This window comes from Phyllostomus hastatus, unplaced genomic scaffold (genome assembly GCF_019186645.2).
Source record: "Phyllostomus hastatus isolate PE091 unplaced genomic scaffold, TTU_PhHast_1.1 phas_scaffold_78, whole genome shotgun sequence".
NCBI classification, from domain to species: Eukaryota; Metazoa; Chordata; class Mammalia; order Chiroptera; family Phyllostomidae; genus Phyllostomus; species Phyllostomus hastatus.
In genome coordinates, this window is record NW_025334041.1 from 107,980,536 (window position 1) to 108,004,244 (window position 23,709).

Below are 23,709 nucleotides of genomic sequence, written 5' to 3' on the forward strand. Positions count from 1 at the left end.
GGGCTTGGTGTGGCTTCATGTGCAGATGGGTACTACGAAAAGTGTTTGCTGATGGTGGTGTTAGTGACAGGAATTAATGGAAGGCAGATTGAGAGTAAGCCACCGAATGCTCCGGGAAACAGCACTGACGGTTGGCTGTGGAACGTGTCACAGGGTAGTCTTGCGGATGTGGCTGTTTGGGGGCAGACAGGCTCCTAGAAAGCATAATTGAAAGGAAGGGACGCCGACTTCGGAGTCTGGTCCTCTAGACTGGCCTCAGGTCACTAGGCCCCTCGGGTGTGTCAGTGCTCCACCCGGTCTTGGCGTCCCAAAGATATTAAGAAGGAAACAAGAAGTCAGTGGGAGCTTTTTGAAAGATAGACTCCCCTTATCATTACAAGTGATTATCATTTAGCTTCTGGAGACTTTTTCTTGAGGTGGTTTTCTTTCTTTTTTTCCTCTTTTTTTCATGGATCTGGCTCACACAGATACTGAAAATTCTCCACTGCATGGACCCCAGTGAGTGGCTTCCCCAGACAGAATGCTGTGTCCATCTGACCCCAGAGGAGTTCTTGGACTGGACAATGGATGTTGCTTCCAATGAAAGGTTTGCCCCCAATGCTTGCTGTGCAAACTCAGTTCCTCTTGTGGGCCCATTGGTCAGTTACACAATGAACTTGAGCACAGTCCTGGCCTAAGGACTCAGGCCCTGTATTTCTTTCCAAATCTCCGCTTAGGAGCGTGTTCCAAGCTCAAGCAATAGAATGATGTCTGAGTAGCACATTAATAACCAAAAGGTAGTCACTGCTGGAGGCGTTTGTATAGCGGGGCGGTGGAGGCTTCCAGCATGCACGTCCGCATGGATTACAGACCATCTGCAAAACCAAATCCATACAAAATACGTCTGACTTTATTTGGGGGTGTTTCTGGCTTACTTTTTCTAGGTCTGAAATTCAAAGTGTAGCCCTGAGACTCGCCTCCAAAGTGATCATCCACCATGTGCAGACAAGTGAGGAGGTAAGGCCAGTTCTGCCCTGGTTCTGGGGTCCAGGTTTTTGTGCTCTTTTTTTTTTTACCTGGAAGGTGTCAGTAGGCAGAATACATGGCATGTGTGTGCAGCCTTGCAAAAATATTGTTCATATTGATGTTTCACTTTGGGTAAAAGTTGTAAAGAATTTTTTGTGCACCACCTTTGATATTTCTGTTGTTCTGGGCACATTTGATTAGAGGCCATAACAATAACACAACCCCCTCCCCACCAACACACACACACATACACACACACACACCCAGACCCCTTGTGTTTTCTTATTTTTCTAGATTGACTATTTAAAGAGGGAGTAAACCAGTCATTTCCAAGAATGGCAAGTCACTAGGATTACATCCTAGCCACCAAGTATGAAAATGTATCACTCTTGCTTGACTGTTCCCTCAGAACACGGCCCAGCTGGCTCTGCAGGGAGGCCCAGGTGTGCCCACCTGTCTCACATGTCCTTTGGCTGTGAGTTGGGACTGTGGAATCAAAAGACCTTCCTGGGAAGAGGCCTTAAGACAAATACAGGCATACTGGGGGGTATATGAGGACAATGCCGCCACCACGGAAGGATTGTAAGCAGAAAGCAGTCAATACTCCAGTAAAATCACCCGAGGAGCTTGGTTACTCATCACCACACTGGGATGGTGTCGGCATAAGGTTGGGAATTCTGATTCCTAACAACAACGCAGCACCGAGAGAGGTCCTGGAGATGCGAAGATGAAGAGAGACTGGAGGGACAGTCTAATGGGAGGAAAGGACATGACATTAAATGCTCTAGTTAGGACGGGGCTGTGGGAATCCCCAGGAGGGAGGGAGTGTTTGGGGAGCTGAGGGAGACTTCACAGAGGAGATTGTGAAATTCGGAGAGCTGGGGGTGGGGAGAAAACCAGAGGGGAGAATGAAGCAGATACACAGTTTCCTGCAGTCTGCCATTCAAAGGCAGGCCAGGGGGCCAAAGCCAGGTGGTCACTGGGAGATATAAAAAGAAAAAAAGGGGTGGGGGGCAAGGGGAGGATGTTTGTAGGGAGGGAAAGAATTTACTTAAAAAATTAACAGCCTGGAGGGGGAAAAAAAACAAATTCTAAGAAAGTAGTCATAAGGCAGCCTATTGTCTGCCCAAAGACATTGTTCTCATCTAAAGCCATTTTTAACCATTTGTCACATGTACATTAATGACCCTGCGTGGTACTTGAATAAACTGATACTTGATGAGAGCTAGGAGTTTTCCAGGGAGAGAAATATTAGCGGAACTGCAGAGAAACACATACAAGAAGTCCCTGGGAAGACCTGGGTTGCTTTGGGTGTTGGGTTGGGAATCAGAGTCTTCCTCTGGGTTCGGGTTGCCCATCAGTTTCACTCCCTAGATAATCAGAGGAGCCAGTAGTCTCATGTGGAAAACTTAGAGAGGCTTAGTTGATAGGGAAGTAAGGTCCGTCTGGAACAACAACTCCCTTTTAGGAAAAGTTAAAAAAAAAAATAAAGGTAGAAACAACTCAGATGTCCATCAACTGCTGAATGGGCAAACAAAATATGGCATATCTACCTAATGGAATATTATTCAGCCACTAAAAAGTAATGGAGTCCTGATACATCCTCCTGCATGGATGATCCTTAAAAGAGCATGGTAAGTAAAAGAAGCCAGTCACAAAAGACCACGTATTGTGTGATGCAATTTCTATGAAATGCCCCAAAACGGCAAATCCATGCAGACAGTAGATTACCAGTTTAGGGCTAGGGGAGGGGGCAGATGACAGGGTGGAGAATGGTAACCAGAGAGAGTAAAGGTTTCTCTTTTTGATGGTGAAAATATTCCAAAATTGATTGTGGCGATGGTTACACATATGTGTAAATGTACGAAAGACCATTGAATTGTTTATGTACTTGAATGGATGAATTACACAGTATGTGAATTATACTCAATAAAGCTGTTACTATTTAAAAATGATAATGTTAGTTGGGATGCTGCTTTAAATGTTGTAACAGAAACTCATAAACACAGTGATGTGTGAACCAGGTAGAAGCAGTCCAAAGCAAACAGGGTGGCTTCATAGTGTTGGATCCCCAGGCCCTTGGCCTTGATGTCCTGCTGTCCTCAGCATGGTCCCAGATGGTCGCTCCAGCTCCCGTCATCCTGTCCTACTCAGCTAGCAGGAAGGAGAAACCCAGAAAGTGAAGGTCACACCTATTTCCTAAGGATTGGCCCGAAAGTGCATGGATACCACCGTCCCATTGGTCAGAACTTGATCACATTTCTCCCAAATTCAAGGGAGTCTAGGAAATGCAGTCTAGGAATTGCATTGCTTTTTTAGCTGGGTGTCCATATGCCCAGCCAAAAATCTGTCGTTCTGTTATTAAAAACAGAAGAAGTATCTGGTTATTGGAGATAAGTATTATTTGTTGCCACAGTCTTTCCCCAAGTTTTGTCTTTACTGACGGACACTGTCAAATACACCAGTTTTCTGATAACCTGATTTGCATCAGAAAACACTCAAGGAACTTGCTTGCCAGTTAGAGTGACTCTATTACTGAAGCACAGGTCAGATTTTCTTCCCTGGGCTTGTTTATTTCTCTCTAGTTGGGATGGAAAAACAACAGAAAAACCTTTCTTCCCACTGTGGCAAGAGGTAATTTGCAGCTGCAGTTTGGGGTGTGTAGCTCATCCCTAACTCATGACTGCATCCTCTGAACTGCTCTACACTTTGTGCTTTCAGACCAGGGACTCCGTCGCCCCCAAACTGAAGCAGTGGGTTCAGTTGGTCGTCGCATCTTGTGGAGACCATCTTCCCACAGAGTCCAGGCTGGCGGCTGCTGAAGTCCTCACCAGCGCCACACCCATGTTCCTCACCAACCCCCGCCCCCTTCTCGGTAAGTGCGGTGCGCAGGGATCATCCCTCGTCCACCGCACCCAATGCGCTGGGAGTGCGCACGGATACCCCGGGGTAGAAGAGAAGGGGAGGTGAAGAACGGCAGTGCGCGCTGTTCCTTTACGTCTTCCCGGTGCCTTCCCGCCCTCGCAGCTCCTGCTCTAACCACTCTTCACCAGCAGCCTCTTCAGTGGCCTCTTTCCTTTCTGTCTTGTCCCCAAGCCTTTCTTCTTATGTTTCCAGAAGCTTCTGTGGTCCTTCTGAAACACAAATCTGATTTCACTCCACTGCCTAAAGCCTGTAAGTGGGTTCCCTTTGCCCTCCCGTTAAAATCTGTCCACCCTTCCACATGGGTTGTAAGGCTCTTCCTCTTCTGCGCCCTGCCTGCTTACCTGCCCCTCCCTTCTCATCGGCCAGCATGGGCACTATGAGTCATCGGTAGGGAACAGTTCTATAAACAAATTGCTGCTTGACTGACTTCTATTTGTCTTTCAAGACTAGGCCTAACCGTCACCTCTTCCAGGAAGCCTGTGGCAATGATCTTGGTGAGAAATGAATGGGTCAGTGTGAAGCTGTGGCACTGAGGAAAAAGAAAGGACAAGATGGAAAGGACTTAGGAAGTTGAATCATGACTTGGTGTTGAGGTTCATGTAAAAGGAAATTCAAGGAGGACATCCGGGCTTCTGGCTTAAGTGACTGGCGGGGCTGCTGGTGTCTCTCACTGAACTTACTTTTAAGTTGAAGGCATCTCTGAGACACAAACAGGGAGAAATTTTGAAATTACATGGCGGGGGCACAGCCTGGCTGGCTTCTGGCCACGTTCTCCACCATCAGGTCTCTCTCCTCACTGCCACCCCTGTCCTTCAAGAGTAGTAGTCAGGAAAGAGCATCCTGTCCTTGGTATCTGAGGAAACCAAGCTTTAGGAAATCCTAAGGAATTAAACAGCATAGGGGGTTTTGTTCTAATCTTTTCTAATTTTTGTAAATTGTGATATTCTATTTTATTTGTTTTTGAGCCTAGGGTCTAATAAAAGAATAACCCAGAACCTGCAGCCATGCCTCAGTCCCGACCGACCCTGTCCTCTCCTGCTGTCTTACCCCGTACTGCCGCGCTGTGATTCTCTCCCATCTGTTACTGGAGTTCTGTTTCTGTTCACCGCTGCCATGCCCAGCCTGGAGAATAAACCACAGTCCCTGGGTGCAAGGAGCTTCCAGTGTAGTTGCTAAGAAAGGATCTATAGGATAAAGGAGAGAACTGTTTTTGTAGATGGTGCAATTCAGATTGGAAGTGTTACTGGAGTTCAGACCAGTGAAGTATCTCTTGTCCCCAGAACTCTGGGAAACAAAGTTGTCTCTGATGTCCTCTTAATTCTTTCTTCTAAGTGACTCTGAGGCATTTTTCTTGCATCCAGCAGGGACTGAAACAGGACCTTCTATGACTGTGATTTAATCATTTGCTCCAGAGGAATGAGAACAAAGGCTTACAAATTTTGGTGAAGCTTCTACAGGGAGAGGAGTATTTTGCAGCACATGTTCTGAGTGACTTTGGCCACTCTGACCCCAGCTCCTATCACTCAAAAATGTGTGTGGAATTCCTGAGTGAAACTGGGCAAAAGCCTTTGGTTCATAATTACCGGCGCTGGTTATAGCACTGTAGGCCATGAGGAAGGAGGTCAGTGGGGGGTGGTGACCTACAAGAACTTGAAAAATAGGTACAGAGTGGAGAAACAAAGGACATAAAAGTGCATGGAAAGTTGAGGACAGAACCAGGTCATTTAAGGAAAAAGAAAAATTGAAATGGACTAAAGAGGGAAGATTAAGGTTTTTGAGGGCATAACTGACCATGTTAAAGAGGAAAATATTAAACTCTACAGAACATTAAAATGGACAGATTCTGAAAGACTGAGTAAAACATAAAGCCAGATTTATAACCGAAAGGAAAGATCAAAACCACAGAGGGAGCCATGCGGTTCTTGGTATGAATGAAGAAGCGTCAGTGACTCTGATACCAGGTTCTCCATGGACACATCAGGGAAAGGATAGTCTGAGAAGAGCTCTTAGGACAGGTCTGGTTCTCCACTGAAGACCAGGGATGATGAGTGGTAGACTTCCGTGGCCCTCCGTGGTGATGCTCCACAAGCCTCGGCCCACCCCCATGTGCAACATGTATCCTTTCTATGAGGCCCTGCCCACCATCACCTCCCTCATGAAGTCTGCCTTGGTTACACCAGTCCATTGTGATGGTTCCTTTTAGTGAGTCACAGCCACACATTTCCATGCCTGACTTCTCATTCCTTGTGTTCTTTGGCTTAATGTTCCTTTGAGTTGCTCAGAGGCAGATACTGTCTTTTCCTGTTCCACCCTCCACAGCACCTAGCTCAGGGACTAGACAGAGTCCCTGCCCAGGGGTAATGGCGGTCAGGGAGTAGGCACCACACAGACATGGTATGGGTTAGTGCCTTTGTCCTGGTTCCTTGCCCTTTTTCGTTTCTTGCCCCGAAGCATAATCTTGACTGAAACTTTGCTTTCAGAATTTATAAGCTCAAACAGTCACTGATATCAACAACGGGCTGGTTTCCCCAAAACGGTCTTGATGCGTAGTGTGTCATTCCTGAGAACTGTGAGTCACGGTGGACAGCGGGGCCCAGCACCTGAGTCAGCCAGGCCGCACCTTCTGGGGGGCCTTGCCTGGGGCTAGTTGCCTCCAAAAACCTCCAGCCATCAAAAAAAAAGAGAGAGAGAGAGAAAAGACACTTCCAAACCTTCCCGCCTACGGCCCTGTCTCCATCCTGATGTTCATCTGACTCTCAGACCTTCCTTTCCCATAATACCCAGAAAAAAGGAACACCTGTTGCTCATTAAATACTGTTCTCCACCACGGATTTGAAGTGGTGTGTGTACCTCCTTGTAAATCGCATCTTACATAATTCGGATTCCTTTCTGTCTTCTTAGGACTGCAGGATACACTTGCCCTCTGGAGGTGTGTGCTCACCCTCCTGCAGAGTGAAGAGCAAGCTGTCAGAGACGCGGCCACGGAAACGGTGACGACTGCCATGTCACAAGAAAACACCTGCCTGTCAACAGGTACCACTTTCTTCTGCTTCTGCAATGCCCTATTGCTCTTACACAGGGGTTGACACACTTTTTCAGTAAAGGGCCAGAGAGTGAATATTTTAGGCTTTGTTGGCCATTCAGTCTCTGTCACAACTCTGCCGATTTAGTGGGAAAGCAGCCTTAAACGATAGGTAAAAACGTGGGCATGACAGTTCCAATAAAACTTTATTGACAAAAACAGGTGGCTGCTGAGAGTTGATCGTTTAGCCATAGTTTGCTGACCCCCCACTCTAGGACACCACAAAGAAGAACTATTTTCAAAGATAGAAATCTAATAAACAGTGACTTTTATTAGATACATTGTCCTCCTTTTTAAATAAGGTCAAGTCTTGATTATCTGTGTGGCTACATAATCTGGGAGTCACAGATCCATCATTGTGTTCCTCTGTGAGCTCCACACACTACAGAAACAGATGAGTGTGAGTCTAGAGTGTCCTTCTGTGCCTCGGCTCCTCATGTGGTGGCAATGTTCACGCAGGAGATGAGAGGGGAGCAGCCTGGGAGGACAGCTCCGAGTTCATAGGCACTCAGCTCATACTGTGAGCTGTGGTGCCCTGGGCCCTGGTCATCTGTGTGCGATGGCACATGCTATGGAGGCCGGGGGAACTGTTGGCTGTGGGTGGAAAGGGGGCTGCTGGATAGAAGGGACAGGAGGCAGGTGCAGTAGAAAGGTCACGCCTCTGGACAAATGGCCATGCGGGAGGGTGACCTCTCTGGTGGACTGGGATTCCCTGCACTTGGGACTGGGTGTCAGGAAACGTCACTGGGTCTGCCATCCCAAAGAGAAGCAGGCACACCAGTTTGAGGCAAGGGGGTCCCAGGCTGAGCAAAGAAGTTTGCCTCAGTGGACAGCAGAATGGAGGGGAAATAGCCAGACAGCGTGTATAAGCAGTTTAGGGCCCCTCGTCCCCATAGTTAGGGCTGCGGTTCTGGGAAGCTTCCCTTGGAATGTGTGAATTTCCTATACTGTTGTAATGGTCTGTACTTTTCTCTGCAGATGTGGCAAAAGCTAGTTTTTTAATCATCTCAGTGATACTGTAGAGCAAGTGCAGCCAGAGTCAGCTGTGCCTCTCTGTGGGCAAACCTTCAGGTCCCAGCTGCTAGTGACGTGCACGCCGCCTTCTCCCCTCCCCCGCCCCAGCCTGTCCAAGGTCCTCGAGGTCCAAAGTTCTGCCGTTGTTGATTCAGCCTTTTTCCAAAGTGTGCGTTTTCCTTTGCAGGAGACACAGAGCACCCAGCAAGCACTCAGTAAGTGTTTAATGGAGTATGATACTAGATTTGTCTAGGACCCTCTCCACCAAAGCCGGGGAAGATCATTTCATGGTGGGATTCTTAGGTGATCATCTTCCCTCCTGACCTCACAGCCTTCGCCCTGCTATGATTCCTTCTTTCAGAATTTTCCCAAACTTATTTATGGTAAAACTGTATTATGTTCTCCCTCCTAATTTGAATTTTTTTCTCAAGAAATAGAAATTAGTAATTATACATGGAGTGCCTTTTGCATGTGAAATTCCATGTGTGAAAACCTCTGAGGGAATAATGATTCCAAAATAAAATTTTAAATCCAATTCCACAACTAGAAATGACCAACACGGTATATGTTGGTCGATCATCTGACTGGTTCATCAACAGTGCAGCCCCCAGTGTGACTCCCGTAATTTCCCCCTAAACTGTATAAAAGTATTTCCCCCCTCTCTTTTTTAAAATCCATTTTGAATGACTTTTTGCATCCAAAAAAAAAATCAAATTCAAGCCAGATTCTTCCAATTCAGAGACCTCAGCAATACAAGGTCACTTCTGGGGGCACCCCCAGCACTCCCCTGGTGGCGGTCTGCGCTGACAGCACCTCCAAAATCCACGTGTGTGCTCAGACCGTGTGTGCTCAGACTGAGGAGTAGCTGAGGACGGAGGGTCGCGCCCCATCTTTCACCTTAGTCGGGAGTTTAGTCAGCTGATTTATCAGAACAATATTGTCTTATTTGGACATCTCCCAAGGGCCTCAGCAGCTGATGGCAACAACTCCTCACATCCCTTCAGGGATCTTGTAGGACACACTACTGATGGTTTGCTCTTCGGGTTCCAAGTTAGTCATCACTTTCAAATCTTGCATTCGTTGGAAAAACATGTCATTAATTTTTGTCCCCAAGTCAGTGGTTTAATGAATGTCACAGTAAGATAATATTAAGTTATGTTAATATTTATGATCTTCTTTTGAGAATTCTTCTTAAATATTGTTTGAAATAAATTAAATGAATCTTACTTTTCCTGGTGAGAAGAAAATAAAACATGAAGGTCCCCTTCCTCTGAGATCTCAGCCCGGGAACGAGGGCGGGGTGAGGGCCGGAGGAGCTCTGCGCCACACCGTCCGAGAGCCTGCGGGGGGTGCGGGGAAGCTCGAGGTGCATATGGGCTCTCAGGGGCTCTGGAGAGGAGAGCCGTCCCAAGGAGGGGGTAGACGGGACACAGATGAGAGCATTCGACACAGAAGGAAAAGCAGAACGAAAACTTGGAGTTGGGGGGAGCTGATGGGGCAGCAGCGTGTGGACTGGTGTGGTCAGAACACGGCTGAGGCCAGGACAGTAGAGAAGGAAATAAGGCTAGAAAGGCAGGGGCATGCACACCGGGGATGATTTTCGGTGCCAAGCCAAGGACCTCCTCCAGGTAAAGTAAGGCTGGGGAGGGTTTTAAAAGGGAGTAATGTTGCCAGAACCGTGTGTGTTTGGGAGGGATCAGTGCTGGTGAGTGAGGGAAATTTCGAGGCATGAGCAGCCATCAGTGGTGATGGAAGGTGGACTCAACAGGATTCAGGGGCTGGCATTTATGGGAGGCTGGCAACGAGGAGAAGCGAAGATGACTTCAAGGTTGCATGCCAGCAAGAGATCCGTGGGAAAACACCACGTTGTGCCTCTGCCACTGGTGGAGCAGTGGGCTGTGGCACTCCAGGAAGTGAAACTACCCGAAATCCAGGAAGGCACTGAGAGGCCGAAAGTACCCTGTGATCTGGGACAGATCATTCCTCAGGCCTCGGAGAGATCAGCTATGGAAATAGAGAGCAAAGGGGGACCTTTATCTGCTGCAGGAACAGAATGAACTGCCTGGCTTTGTCCTGCCCTCCCAGCACACAGGGCAGTTATCCTGGGAGCCCAGCACAGTTGTTGGCCCCAGGGGGCACTGGGAAGAAACTATCGAAAAAGAGGCAAATATTAACCAGGTGTTTATCACCCCAGCATGTCGCCTTGAACACAGTGGCTTTAGGTATAGATTTGTGGAGTGAACTGGTCAATGATTCTGGAAGGCCCAGAGAAAATGACCCCATGTTTACATAGCATTCATGAGGATGGTGGTGGTTCGCTTTTTTAAGGATTTATTTATTTATTTATTTATTTATTTATTTTTAGAGAGAGGGGAAGGGAAGGAGAAAATGAGGGAGAGAAACATCAATGCATGGTTGCCTCTTGCACACCCCTTACTGAGGGCCTGGCCTGCAACCCAGGCATGTGCCCTGACTGGGAATCAAACCGGCAACCCTTTGGTTTATAGCCCGTGTACAATCCACTGAGCTATACCCTGACTATTACTCACTTTTTAAAAAAAATTGTTTTTCAGATAGGGGGAAGGGAGGGAGAAAGGGAGAGAAACATCGATCAGTTGCCTCCTGCACGTCCCCAGCAGGGGACCTGGCCCGTAACCCAGGCATGTGCCCTGTAGGAATCTAACTGGTGACCTTCTGGTATGTGGGACAACGCCAACCCACCAAGCCACACCAGTCAGGGCTTGTTGTTCACTCTTTTTGCCTGCTCTTTTCTCCTGCTGTCCACATGGTCACCTGGAAGGTGAAACTCACAGCCTATTAGCAACATTCTGAGCACTACCTAAGGCTCCCTTCTCTTTGGAAGAAGGACTTAAGGAAGCTACAGCAGAGTAACCCTCTCCACTCCTTACCTCCTCGCTGTCCTGTGCCCGTACCACTAAGAGGAACAGAAGAAATGGCATTTCTGGGACTCAAGAGTAGGGCATGAAATTTGCAGCTAGGTAACCAAGCGTTTGGGCAGCATTCCAGGAGAGGCCCCATCTTTCTCCTTCCCCTGCTCTGACTTGACTTAAAGCCTGGAAGTATTCTGGGAAGAGCTCTAGTTTCAAAACAGGAGACAGTCAAGGCCATTGGCGCTGTGGGCCCCACTTCCCGGGGCTCCCGAAAGCAGCTCACTCGTGCCTGCCGTACACACCAGATCAGGGTTTCACGTCAGGTCCCATCTGAGCGGAACTTCCATGTGAGGCAAAACAACCTGGACAGCGTTTAAATTTTAATCACCAAGTTTGAATGACTTTCAAGTTAGGCAGACCAAGTTCTGGGGCGAAGCAGCATGCTGCTTTTGTGCGAAGAGAGGATGAAAAAAACATCCTTAAAAAAATCTCTGGAGAGCTGTAAAATGGCCAGAATCCAGCAATTCAGGGTTCATTCCCTGGCGTTCCCCACCAGCAGGTGTGTTTGAGCTCCTGGGCTCCAACGCAGGTTTGTGGTAGGTTGAACGTGCTGTGCTGTGGAGTCAGACCTGCGCACGCCCGGACAGGAGGACAGATGGCACAGATCTGAGGTGCCCACGGGATGGGTGGCTCTGGAACACTCCCCACCCCCCACTCCCCACTCCCCCACCCCCGTGCAGAGGTGGGGGGGTTCTGTGGGCTGGAGGGCCCAGGGCAGGGCAGGCAGAGTGTGGCTTTCTGTGGCCCCTCCTGAGATGCCCGGCCCTCCCCAGCATGGGGTCTCATTCCTCTAGGGAGGCCTAATTCAGGTGCAGCCTCCCTTTCCAGGTCCATTTGTGAGTTTCAGGGAAAGGTTTCTGATGAATGACCCTCACACATTGGCTGATGAAAAGATGAGAATGTTAATGGGTATTTTAAGGGGCTCCAAACCTCCAACCCTCTATCACTTTAGGTTCCAGAAAGACTTCTTGGTAGTAACTTTTTTTTTTAAAGATTTTATTTATTTTTAGGGAGGGAAGGGGGAGAGAGAGAGAGAGAGAGAGAGGGAGAGGGAGAGAGAGAGAGAGAGAGGGAGAGAGAGAGGGAGAGAGAGAGAAACATCAATGTGCCGTTGCTGGGGGTTATGGCCTGCAACCCAGGAATGTACCCTGGCTGGGAATCGAACCTGGGACACTTTGGTTCCCAGCCCACGCTCAATCCACTGAGCTATGCCAGCCAGGGCTACTTTTTAATTGAGATATAACTGACATATGAGATATAAACTCTCTTATAAGAAATGTACAATGAAAAAACAAAAGAACTCTTTTTAAATGTACAAGGGAGGGCGGGAGGGAAGGAGAAGCAAGCCTGGTGGTTCTTTTCCTCAGAATACTGTCTCTGAGGAGTTCTGATCCCTCCTTCCCACCAGGCCCCTTACCCACAAAAGATCGTATAAACTGCTGATTCCTCCAAATATAAATGTTTAGTGGTGAAACATTAAACCCCACCTTCTCTCCAACACCCAGCCCTCCAGGACCTCCCTGTCCTCTGGATCCCTGCAGCATTTGGTGGTTGTACCAGCCCAAATAGCCCTCAATTCTCTACTCATTCATTATGTTCTCTTTCACGTGTTTTATTGAGTATTATCTTCCCAACTAGCCCATGGGCTTAGAGACTGCCTTCTATGAGGTATGCACGGGTGGTCAGTTTGTGTTGATGGGCTGACCTTTCTCCACAGTAGGCCGCCGAACAGGAATTGTCTTGGTCAGTCCCTAGTTCTCTAAGGAGAGCAGGGTCCCCTTTGAAACAAGAAAGAGCTCCAGCCCTCGCCTGTGTGGCTTAGTTGGTTGGGTGTTGCTTGGCAAAGCAAAAGGTTGCTGGTTGGATTCCTGCTCCGGGCACATGCCTGGACGGCAGGCCCAGTTGGGGCGCATGCAAGAGCCCACCAATTGATGTTTCTCTCACACATCATGTTGCTTTCCCTCTCTTTCTCCCTCCCTTCCCTGATCACTAAAAATAAAATCTTGGAAGGAAGAAAGGGAGGGAGGGCTGGCTCCAGAACAGGCACACTGACCCTTCCTGCTAGAACCAGCTCAGGGTGCAATGGTTTTTATCTCTTCCTGCAAATTCTGAGGGACTCACTCTCTGGGTCTTGTAGGCTAAGAATCTGGCAGCTCTATGGTATGTGCCCCTTCCTAACTGTTACCAGTCAGGTCTGAGTTTCAGGCTGCAGGGCCAGAGAGCCAGCCAGGGGCTGCAGTGGCCATGGGTTTACTGAGAGACACCACCGCAGCCTCTGTGCTTGGCATGGGGACCCAGTGAGGCTCTAGGATAACAGTGGAGCCTGGCAGGAAGGTGGAAGGGCAGAAACAAGAGCAGGATGTAGGAAGATTGAGACTCAGAGGTTAGAGAACGGGGCAGGAGGCAAGTGGCATTGTGGGGCCAAATTGAAACAGCCATGTGGCCCAGGGCAAGGTGGAGGAAAAAAGACCCAGCTTGGCTCAGATTCCCCCCAAATGCATTCCTTCTCCACACCCTTTCCCCTCCCACACAGGCATGCACACGTGCGCCGTCATCACCCACGCAGACTACAGAGCCAGCACGAGAGCATGTACACACCTCACATGCTCTGAACCTTTGAGCAAGCAGCCAGGGAGGCCAGGTCACTGTGACATTACACTGTGGCCCCATGGTGACCTAGTCCGCAAAGCCCAGGGCCTGTGGGGCTTTGTGCTGAGTCACAGACAGTTCCACCCCTGGAACCTCTAGAGCTGCTCCCCCAAGTCGTCCTGCCCACCCAGCCCCTGCGCGGTGGGGTGCCCTGTGCTTTTTTCCAACTCATGCAGCTTCACAGGGTCAGGTCCTAGAGAAAAGGGGGTCTCGGAGCGTGGCCTCCAATGGGCTTTTTTCTAATCCACTCAGACACACTGTCTCCAAAGTGTCTTTTCTGTTCAGTGGTACCAGAGCCTGGCCCCAGACTCACTCCCAGAGGGCCTTTATGCCCGGCGAGTGTAGTCTTTTCTGTGTGTACCAAGTGTGTTTTTCTAGAGGGGAGGGACAGCTACACCAGGGCACACCCTCACACCTGTCTCCAGGCCTGACCTAAACTCTCTGGAGACAGCCAAACTTACTTGCCTCTCTCATTTCTTTGTGACTATTTTAAAATTCTAAGTTGTATTTCTCACTGCAGTTCTCACATCTCCCTAGGTGGGCCACAGCTTCTTGTCTCACTATTTAAATCTGAGACAAAAAGTGGTGACATCAAGTATGTTCGTTCGTTCATTCATCCATTCATTCATTCATTCAGCAAATACTTACAAATTGCCTGTCCGCCAAGCTTGCTTCGTGTGCTAGTCCAAGCCACCTTCCTCTCTTACCTGGATTCTTCAAAAACCCACAGCCTGGCCTTCCCTCTTCCTCTGCCCTTGTCTGCCTGCATCGTCATGCGGCTATGGGAGCAAGTCAGATGATGTCTCCTGCTCAGAACTTTTCCTTGGCTTCCCTTCTTTCTCAGAATAAAACCCAGCTCCTGAAGTAACATACAAAGCCCTACCCAGCTGTGTGTGTGTCTCTCTCTCCTCCAGCCACCCCAACCCCCCAAGCTCATTCAAGCCCCAGGGCCTTGCGCTAGCTGCCCTGTCTACTTGTAATGATCTTCCCTGGCCCTGCCTGGCTGACTCCTTGTCATTTCAGTCTCAGCCTCAGTGTCATCTCCACAGAGGGCCTGCCTTGATCAGCCAGTTTACAGTAGACACTCGATCATTTGCTATTACTTCATCCCCGATTTAATTCTCTGCATTGTCCTGTCACCATCTTATCGTTTTATTGTTTATTTACCTTCTTGTTTGTCTCCCTCCACCAGAAGAAAAAGACTGTTGTCTGTTTGACTTGTTCCTGAATTCCCAGAACCTGGAACTTAATAGATGCTCAAGGAAAATCAATGTTAGATAATCAGCTGAATGAAGGAATGGAGGGATGTATCAATCACAGTCCTTAAACACAGGATTAGTGTTTTCAGAATCAGACTAAGGCTTGACTTGGAGCTGTTTGAATTCAAATTGTGAAATTGCCCTGAGGGGTGGATCCTTGTTCTGGCAGATCAGATCAGCCACCTCAGGCCCCCACCTCTTCTCAGAGACTTTGATTCCGTAAGGAGCTAATAGAACCTCTACTAAACCTAGGCTGCGGGCTGACCCCGGACTAACTCCACCTTTCCCTGCCATTCCACCCTGGCCCGTGCTGGGTGGAATTTCTTGGGCAAGAGTTTCCTCCCCAGGGGCCCAGCACGGGGAAGACCCTTGAGTTGATCCTCAGGCAGTGGTCAGGGCACTGGGGCCAGTGCTGAATGAATCCTCAGGAAGGCAAAGGTTGGTGGCAGCAGCTCTGAGAATGGGCCCCTCCCCCTGGGGCCCTTGTCTGGCATTCTCTTTCCCGATCTTAGCAGGCCAGTGTGCGTGGGGGGTGGGGGCGGGGATGACATTATCCTCTGCCTGCTCCTCCTTCATTCTACCTCTTTGAATCCTCACTCCACTCTATGAAATACACTTTGTGGTATTTTCTCCATGTTAAATATGAAGAAGCCAGAATTCAGAGAGTTGAAGTCAAGGACCCAAGGTCCTGCGGAAGATGCGTGGAGCCAGAACCGGAGCCCTGGTTCCCGAGCTGCCAAAGGCCTTGCCCTTTCAACACCTCTTCTGAGACCAGAACGGGAGTCCAGAACCAGCCTCCGGGCTCAGAACCTAGGCACTGATAGAAAGGGCATGCTGAAGATCTTCCAGACTCACTGCTGTGTTTGAAAGGAAGACCCTGGAATCAGAACCCAAGAAAACGGATCGGGACCTAAGAGTGCAGATAAACAGTCCGTCCTTGGGAAGGGAATGGAAGTTGTGGTCTCCAGGGCAGTTGTAGCAATGAGGGAGGGCAGCCCATCCTGCTTCGAGGCTGATCGTGCCCCCACTTGCCAGCCCCCTTCCTAGATGAAGGGACTCACACGACTTGAGGGTTTGGGAGCCTGTAATGCACAGACGTGGAATCTGAAGCCCAGGAAAGGTCTGTGATTTCCTCAGGGTCACATCACTGGAGGGGAATGAGGTCTAAACTGACGCGCACCGAGATGCAGAGCAGCACTTCCCTGCTGCTCCCCAAGCCTTGAGTTACAGAAAGGAAGTGACTGAAATATAGGGGTACCCACAGAATAATCCAGACTCCCAGGTGGGTGGAGATGGTGCTGTGGGTGAGGGCCGAGGAAAGGGAAGACCGCTCTGAAGGGAAGGCTTGTGGGAACTGCAGCATCCCAGGGGCGTGAAGAACAGGTGTCCTGGGAAACCAGACGTCTCCCAGCACTGAGGCCACAGCCTGCAGTCCCGAGCGCTGCCTCTTGGGCGGGCCCTCTCCCGGGGCTGTGCGGTACCCACCGGCACTGTCAGGAGGGCTCCGGGGGAGGAAGCACAAGGAGTTCGGAAATGCAGCTCCAGCGCCCTGGCCGACCTCTGGCACTGCCCAGACGGACTGAGAGGGGATGGCTGTTGAAGGAAGATAGTTCTCTTTTCCCATTTATTCCTTGAAACGAAGGTGCTTGATCAGGGCAGGAGCCGGTGTCCCCCACCCCTCACCTCCCCACTTCCCCTAGCTTCTGTGGCGGTCTCAGCAGAGCCTGTTAACCAGGTACCAGATTGCCTTTCCCATCAGTTGCTGTCCCAGAAAGCCTGGGTCCCTGATGTTCACGTGTGTCTCAGTGGGTACATCACTGGCAGCTAGCTCCCTGACGTGCAAAAACAGAAGCAAACTAATGCTCTTGTCTTAAATCTGGGAGCAGGTTGCCGCTGCCACTGAGTACCTGGCTGGGCCTGGTTGCTAGGGTGATGGCATTTTTTCCACGGCCTCCCAGTGACTAAGCCCAAGAGAGACAACAACAGGCTCCTCTTGAGGAAATGAGGGTCATTTATGTATCTTTGCCTCCACTGTTGTTCCTGAAAGCCAAGCTCCCTGGGCCCAAGGTGACTGACCCCTGTGGGTGACACTGAGCCCCCAGTCTGGGGCCAAGGCCATCTGGTTGTGACGTTGCTGGCAGAATTTTTCTCCCCCTCAGTCAGGGCAAGCCCAGTACCCAGTGATCCGCAGTCTCCTGCTTGTGGGCACAACTCTGCTCTCCCGTGCTGTCCTTTTCTGACCTCGGGAGCCTCCCCTTTCCACAGTTCGGCTCCATCAGGAGGCAGGATCCCTCTTTTCACTATTGCAACAGTCTTCCTTTGTGAACCTCAGCCAGTGTCAAGGGGCAGGTCACCTCTCTGTCAGGGGTGACCAGATGGACCCGGGCTGGCCCTTCCTGAGCACACCGTCCCCACCTTGCGTTGGCCCTGACCCCTGCCCTTTCCCCATCCACGTTGTTCAGAGGACCAGTCTTTTTCCTCCGGCCCTAGCATTCAAATGATTGTCAGCTCTGCACTGTCAACTCTGCACTGTCACTATGTAGCCGCTGACCGAGAAAGTACATCTGGCCACTCTCATCGCCCCTCATTCTTCAGCATCTTGCTGTTACCCCAGGAGGTGCGAAGGGTGAAGTCAGAGACGTAAGAATCCCCTGTCTCGCCCACAACACCCTCCCAGCACTCGAGTCTCTCACAGTGATAGCCTGGGTTTCCTTGTCCTGCTGCTCTTTTTGGATAACCAGAATCGACAGTGCAGGAGCTCTCACAGGCAGAGGAACAGAAGGGGATGTGGCCCTGGCGGCGCCAGGGCATGACAGGGAGGATTTGTGTCTGTGGATGGGGTGTGTGTGTGCATGTGGGTCAGCGTGGAGGTTGGCGTCTGATAAATGTGTGTGCCTCTCAGGATGGCCTTTGTGAGGAGCTCCCGGAAGCAATCCAGATGTGAATGCTTACGTGGGTATCACGAGGAGAATGGGATTTTACGAGACACACTCTGGCCAGTTCAGTGCTGCATCATGATTAGCAAGAGAATCCCCCCTCCTCCTACCTAACTGAGCAGGAAATCTTCACTGTGCTTCAGTCATGCAGCTTTCAAAAGTGATTTCTTGTGAGGCTGGTCTGCAGGACGAAAGGCAGGGGGCATCAGGTGAGAATCAGAGACAAAGATTGGCCTTAACGGTAGTGTCTGTCTGTCTGTCTGTCTGTCTGTCTAACTCTCTCTCTTTCTTCCTCTCCACTACTCTGCCCCACCTCCAGCTGAAGTACCCAAGTTACTGGAGGACGACCAAGGATCTTGGTTTGGGGCATATCTTGAAATGGACTTTCAAAGTATTTCCTTGGGGTTTCAACAATGAAACAGCTGGTATTTGGTCCGAGTACAGACTTGGCACCTGTCACAGAGAGACCCAAGTCAAGAGTGGCTTAAACAAGGTAGCAACTTACTTCTCCCTCCCCACATGAAAGGCTCGGTGGCCTGCTGAGACGGCTCGCAGTCATCAGGGCCCCACTCCTCCTTTCCCTGTGCTAGGCCATGTCAGCAGGCCCCGGCCCTCCCGTGGCCCGAGGGGGCAGTTGCAGCTCCCATGGCCACACCCGCAACCCTGTGAGCAGGAAGGCAGGCGCGGAAGGGCCCAGCTGCAGGTTACATGGTCACTTCCAGAGGTGTCTCATCAGCCAGGACCCGTCACGCACCACAGCGCTCCGCAAATGAGGCTCACGGGCACAGCTGAAAAGTCTACTTCTGTGTAAGGGGGAAGATGGATTTGGGGAGATAGGACCTTCACTTCTTGCTGTCTCCCAGCTTTAGTTTCCACATAGGTGCTAATTACTGAGTCCCTAGAAAGTTCTAGCTGCCTGCTCAGAGTGGCAGGCGCAGAGATAAATAAGATAGAGCCTCTGGCCTTAAACTGTTGGGAATCTACCCTCTCAGATGTTATTCTAACTAAAGTCAACAGGTTTCCTTTTATTTGCGTCCAAATTATTTTTTAGCAGCCCCCATTTTATAAGGAAAAAGTAATCAGTAATCAACAATAAGAATTTGTATCTAAATCTTTTCACTAACTTGTTTAGTTGCTTATCTCCATTGAATTTCTTAGGACCACACACATCACCCAAAATGCAAAAAAGCAAAAACCAACTTTATCAGGAAAAAAGACTGCAAAGCTAGTGATTGCATTGCCCGTGGTTAGAAGTTACTAGAAAGGTATCTCTTTAGTAGGGGACCAGGGGAATGGGGGAGACCACACTTAGAAGAGACCCAAGAACAGGGACATGGAGAGGAGCCCGGAGGTCATCTCCTCATACACAGTTGCCCTGTCCCTCCTCCAAGCCGTTGCCCACACTGGTCTTCTGCCTGCGTTGTCCCCATCCACCGGCATTGGTGGTACTGGTCCCACAGGCCCCACCCACACCACACCCCTTCCCACGCGACCTTCCAGGCTTTTCTTTGTATTCTCTTCTGTGAGACCCTGTTTAGCCTTCATATAGTTTCCCGGTTTTGACCCCACCCACACTGTAAGCTTTTTAAGGGTGAAGCCTCCATCCCAGCAAAACTGGGCAGGCTGAATTCTTGACTAGGGCACATCAAGCTGGCATATTGCTCCTCAAGCATGGTGGGGCCTTTTTTGGTGGTAATGTGGGTTTGGGGTTCAAGGTGGGCGGCTCCACTTGGGTCGGGGTCCCTGCGCAGCCACACAACGAGCCCAGTGGTCCCCAGTGAGCCAGCACCAAGTCTTCAGGGTCAGGCTGGATTGGGGTGAGCAGGGGTTCCCCAAGCAATCCAGTTCCATTACAGCAAAAAATGAAATGTCCCCCTCTTCTTTTAACAGCCAGTCATAGAACACAGTGGTTCTGCTTCAGGGTTGCGTGTTAATTTTTTTCAAAAGTAAAAGAAAAAAAAATCAGATTCCTGCCTCTCCTCCCACTTAATCTGTTCCAAATGAGAGCTTGGAAGAGGAAAACTCCCCAGAACCTACTCCGTTAAGCAAATTGGTTTCTGCTGTGGAGTGGGGCTGGGGCGGGGAAATGGAGTTAGGAAAATATATGGAACCTGACATAAAGGATTCGGTTTGTGTTTGGAGAAGGATTCGGGTTGTTTTCAGGGTTTGAGTTACCGCTTGGGCGTGTTTGAAGGAGCAGAAGTGAACGACACCCGACCCACAGCCTTGTGGGCTTTTCATTCCTCTCCTCCTGCCCCGGCCGATCCCTGTTAAAGATGCCTCGCTTGGCAGGCTGACCGAGAACCCTTCCTCCCTCATAAATGACTCTCTGGGGGAGACAGGAGTGATAACAGACGTTTTAAGTGAGAGCCAGGCCACCTCAAGCCCTGGGGAAAGGCCGCGCACAGGCCTGGCTCTGGGACTCGCCGTGCCAAGGCAAGCGAGCGCCCTTCCAGTTCGCACTTCGGTTACTCTAATTTTGTTATTCCTCTGACCTCTCTGACCAGCGGGAAGATTGAGGCTCTGATTGTGAGTGCTGTTTTTATTTTTCGTATTCTATTTTGGTACTTGGGCCATGGTTATAAAACATACACTCAAAAATGTTGGCTGTGCACCCACGAGACCCAGGAGACTGTCCAGATGCAGTGTCAGGGCCGCTCCCAGCTGTGCTCCCATCCCCACCCCTGGCCTTTCCAGGAGGGCCGGGAGGGACGGGGGCGACGGCAGTGGCTGGGAGAGACTGGGTGAACTGTGAGCAGGATCTTGGCCGAGTATTTTAGATCTGACTCTGAGAAGTCGGCGGGAATATTTTTCCGGTGGCTTCCCGAGAACACGGCGAGGAGTCAGAACCCTTAGAAGCAGAATTCCCGGTTCCAGATAAAAGGTTCATTCCTCTCCGTGTGCCCAATTCTCCGGCCACCCCACCCCCCGCCTTCCCTCACTGTCCAGCAGAAGGTGTGTGCGGCATGGTATTTAGGTAAAAACAATGAAGGTTTCTTTCATTCACCACCATTTGCTGTTTGTCACATTCGTGTCACCGTATAAATCAGAAAACGGGCATAAGAAATCTTCCCAAGTGTTGACCTCCCCTTGTTCTCCAGCCGCTTCCAACCACCACCGCCCCCACACACACTCTTGCCTCCCCCCCCAGACTCCTCCCTGCCCTTCTCCTCCAACCAGAGGGGATCTAGTAATCTTCTGACGTCGTTTCCCCCTCGGCTACAAGCAGTGCTGGGTCTTTTTGAACAGACTTGTCCATAAATCTTAGATTGTTTTTCATCTTTGAAAAAGCCACTTCTATCAGCAAGTCATTATTCACATGTAAAGGGCAGGGAAAAGTTCACCAAATTTCAAACTTCAATTTCTTTTCACTCTATTTTACAATATCCACCCCCCCCCCCCCCAGAAACCACAGAAACTTTAAAAAATCAGTCCCAAGAGGCGAAGTGCCCTGTGACACAGCCTGCTCCAGCCAGAGCCAGCCACCTGGGAACAGGGGGCGGGGAGAAGAGGGGAGCGTGAGGGTGTGTTCGCGGAGATTGAGGCTGGCTGGCTCCAATCCCCAGGGGAAAATAATCTCAGAGTCTCAGAGAACTAAACACCCACTGTTCTCATTTTAGAGTGGTAGAGTTGGTGGGTGGGAGGATTTGGGGAGAGGGTGATATTTATAATAAGAGGCTTAACTTAGCTGTTACTATAAATTAAAAACAAGGAATATAGCATAATATAGCTAATGGCTAGGGTGTGCTTTAAATCTGTGTTATACCAGCTCGAGGAAAGATGGAGGGAAAGTGAATTTGGAACAAATGGGAAGAGAAAGGAGGGAAGGGGTGGGGCTGGAGGGGGCGGGCAGAGAAACAGATCCCCAGTCGAGGACCTGCCTGGCTCTTTGTGTCCTTCTGCTTTGTCATCCCCAGCATTTTGGCTTTGACCTCATGCTTGTTTTCATGGTTACAAGATGGCTGTTGCACCTTCGGATGTCACCCCTATATACTAAGTAGGAAGGAAAGAGCAAGAACTTACAATGATCTTACCTCGAAGCTCTTTTTATCCAGGAAGAAAAAAATGTCCCCAAAGCCCCCAGCAGATATTCCTCTATGTATTTCTGGCCGAGTCTGGGTCCCTGGCCACTGCAGCAGCCAGGGCAGGCTGAGAGGGAGAGTCATGAGAAGGAGAGTGAGAAGCACCAGACACAGCACCTGCGGTAGGACCCAGCACCTCCCAGAGCACAATGGGACATCTGTTTGCAGGGAAGGGGGATAGCTGTTGGAGGGCTACTAGGCGAGGACTTAGCGTGTACCAGGGAGTGCTGTGACACGTATAGGGAGCTGTTAGTCCAACACAAGGAGTAGAGAGTGTAAGTGCGCCGGGGGAAGAGAGAAAACTAACAGCAGAGAGGTGAGGGCCAATTCTTCAAAGGGCAAGAATGCCCTGCAGATCCCTTGGCTGTCTACGGGAACCTTTCCAAGTTCTAAGTAGGAAGCTGAGGAGACCATTGCACATTACCTGGCAGAGGGGAGGGAGGGATGGTCGTGGCCTCTAAAGCAGAGGTTTTTGTACTTCAGTGTGTGCACAGGTCGCCGGAGGCTCCCGTGAACAGGAGTCCCTGACGCAGTAGGCCTAGGGAGGCCACGCAATTGTACATTTCTTACAAACTCCCAGGTTGTGTTGATGCAGCTGATCAGGAGACCATGTTCAGACCTGACTGGTGTGGCTCAGTGGGTTGGGCACCATCCTGCAAACTGAAAGGTTGCAGGTTCAATCCCCGGTCAGGGCACATGCCTGGGTTTTGGGCCAGGTCCCCAGTCAGGGCATGTGAGAGGCAGCTAGTCAATGTTTGTCTTCCTCCCTTCCCTTCTCTTGAAAATTTAAAAAAAAAACAAACACTTTTTAAAAATCAATAAATGAAGAAGAGGAGGCAGAAAATAAAAACCAAGCAGTTTGTAGAAGAAAAGAAAGCCACGAACAGTACACATATGGAAAAAATGCTCATCTCGGCAACTAATAAACGCCAACTAGAACAACAACACCCTGTCCTCCTCCTGTCTTACTAGCAGTGAATCAAGAGACTTGCCCTTCCCCAGAACTGCTAAGACTGTGCCGGAACAGGCGTGATCTCAGCTGGTGGGACTGTGAATTGGTGCGCTGTCGGAGGGGGCTTACTGGTACCCACAGAAATGTTAAGTGGATGCACCACTGCATCCAGTAATTCCACTTCTGGGAATGTACCCTGTAGAAGAATGCGCACGTGTGTAAAGGTATACATACAAGGTTATTCCTTTCAACGTTGCTTATACCAGGAAAAGGAACAACCTCAATGTCCACCAAAGGATTAGTTAAACCAACTTTGATAACATCCACATACCACATGGCAGTTACAAAGAACAGAGTAAACCTCTAAGAACTGACATGCAAAGGTATACGTGATGTGCCCTTGCCTAAGAAAAAGCAAACAGTGGAACAGAATGTATGGAATGAACCCATTTTAGTCTATCATCATGGTCGCTTTTATTATATATTATATATAAGTCCAGAAGGCCATATATTACAAATTACATCTCCAGTGCCTCCTGGGACCTGGCCAGGAGCATAAATGCATGAACTGGCTGGGTGTTCAATCCGAGGAAATAGAGGCAAAGGGAATAGAGGAGTACTTGTCGACTCAGTCCTAGCCAATTGTTGCCATGTGTAACTTTGCCATGACCCTCCCCCGGAGTCCTGTGAGCAGCAACTCTTTCTGTTTCAGCCCTTGGCCAGGGCAGTGGCCCCTGTTGGCCTCACTGTAGGGTCTTTTCAACAAGTGCTAGGTGAACCTGGAGCTTCTGGTTGAGGGCAGCTTCACTGCCCTGCTCCCCTGGGCGTGGCGGCATGGGCTCAGTCAACTCATT

General features: G+C 49.8%; 1 protein-coding gene across 4 annotated transcripts in view; it reads left to right on the forward strand.

The window, feature by feature from the left end:
- The window catches only part of THADA (THADA armadillo repeat containing), a 286,751-nt gene that overhangs the window by 241,798 nt on the left and 21,244 nt on the right, over nucleotides 1–23,709 (forward strand). For 3 of the 4 annotated variants that reach the window (XR_006784399.1, XM_045827761.1, XM_045827762.1), the window contains exons 33-36: nucleotides 468–586; nucleotides 924–996; nucleotides 3,727–3,880; nucleotides 6,832–6,963. Coding sequence is in view for 3 of the 4 variants with exons in the window: in XM_045827761.1 (XP_045683717.1) it covers nucleotides 468–586; nucleotides 924–996; nucleotides 3,727–3,880; nucleotides 6,832–6,963 (478 nt within the window). In the remaining variant the exon portion in view is untranslated. Of the gene's footprint in view, nucleotides 1–467; nucleotides 587–923; nucleotides 997–3,726; nucleotides 3,881–6,831; nucleotides 6,964–8,213; nucleotides 8,517–23,709 lie in introns of those variants that run through there. The other variant, XM_045827763.1, reaches the window with a different exon arrangement.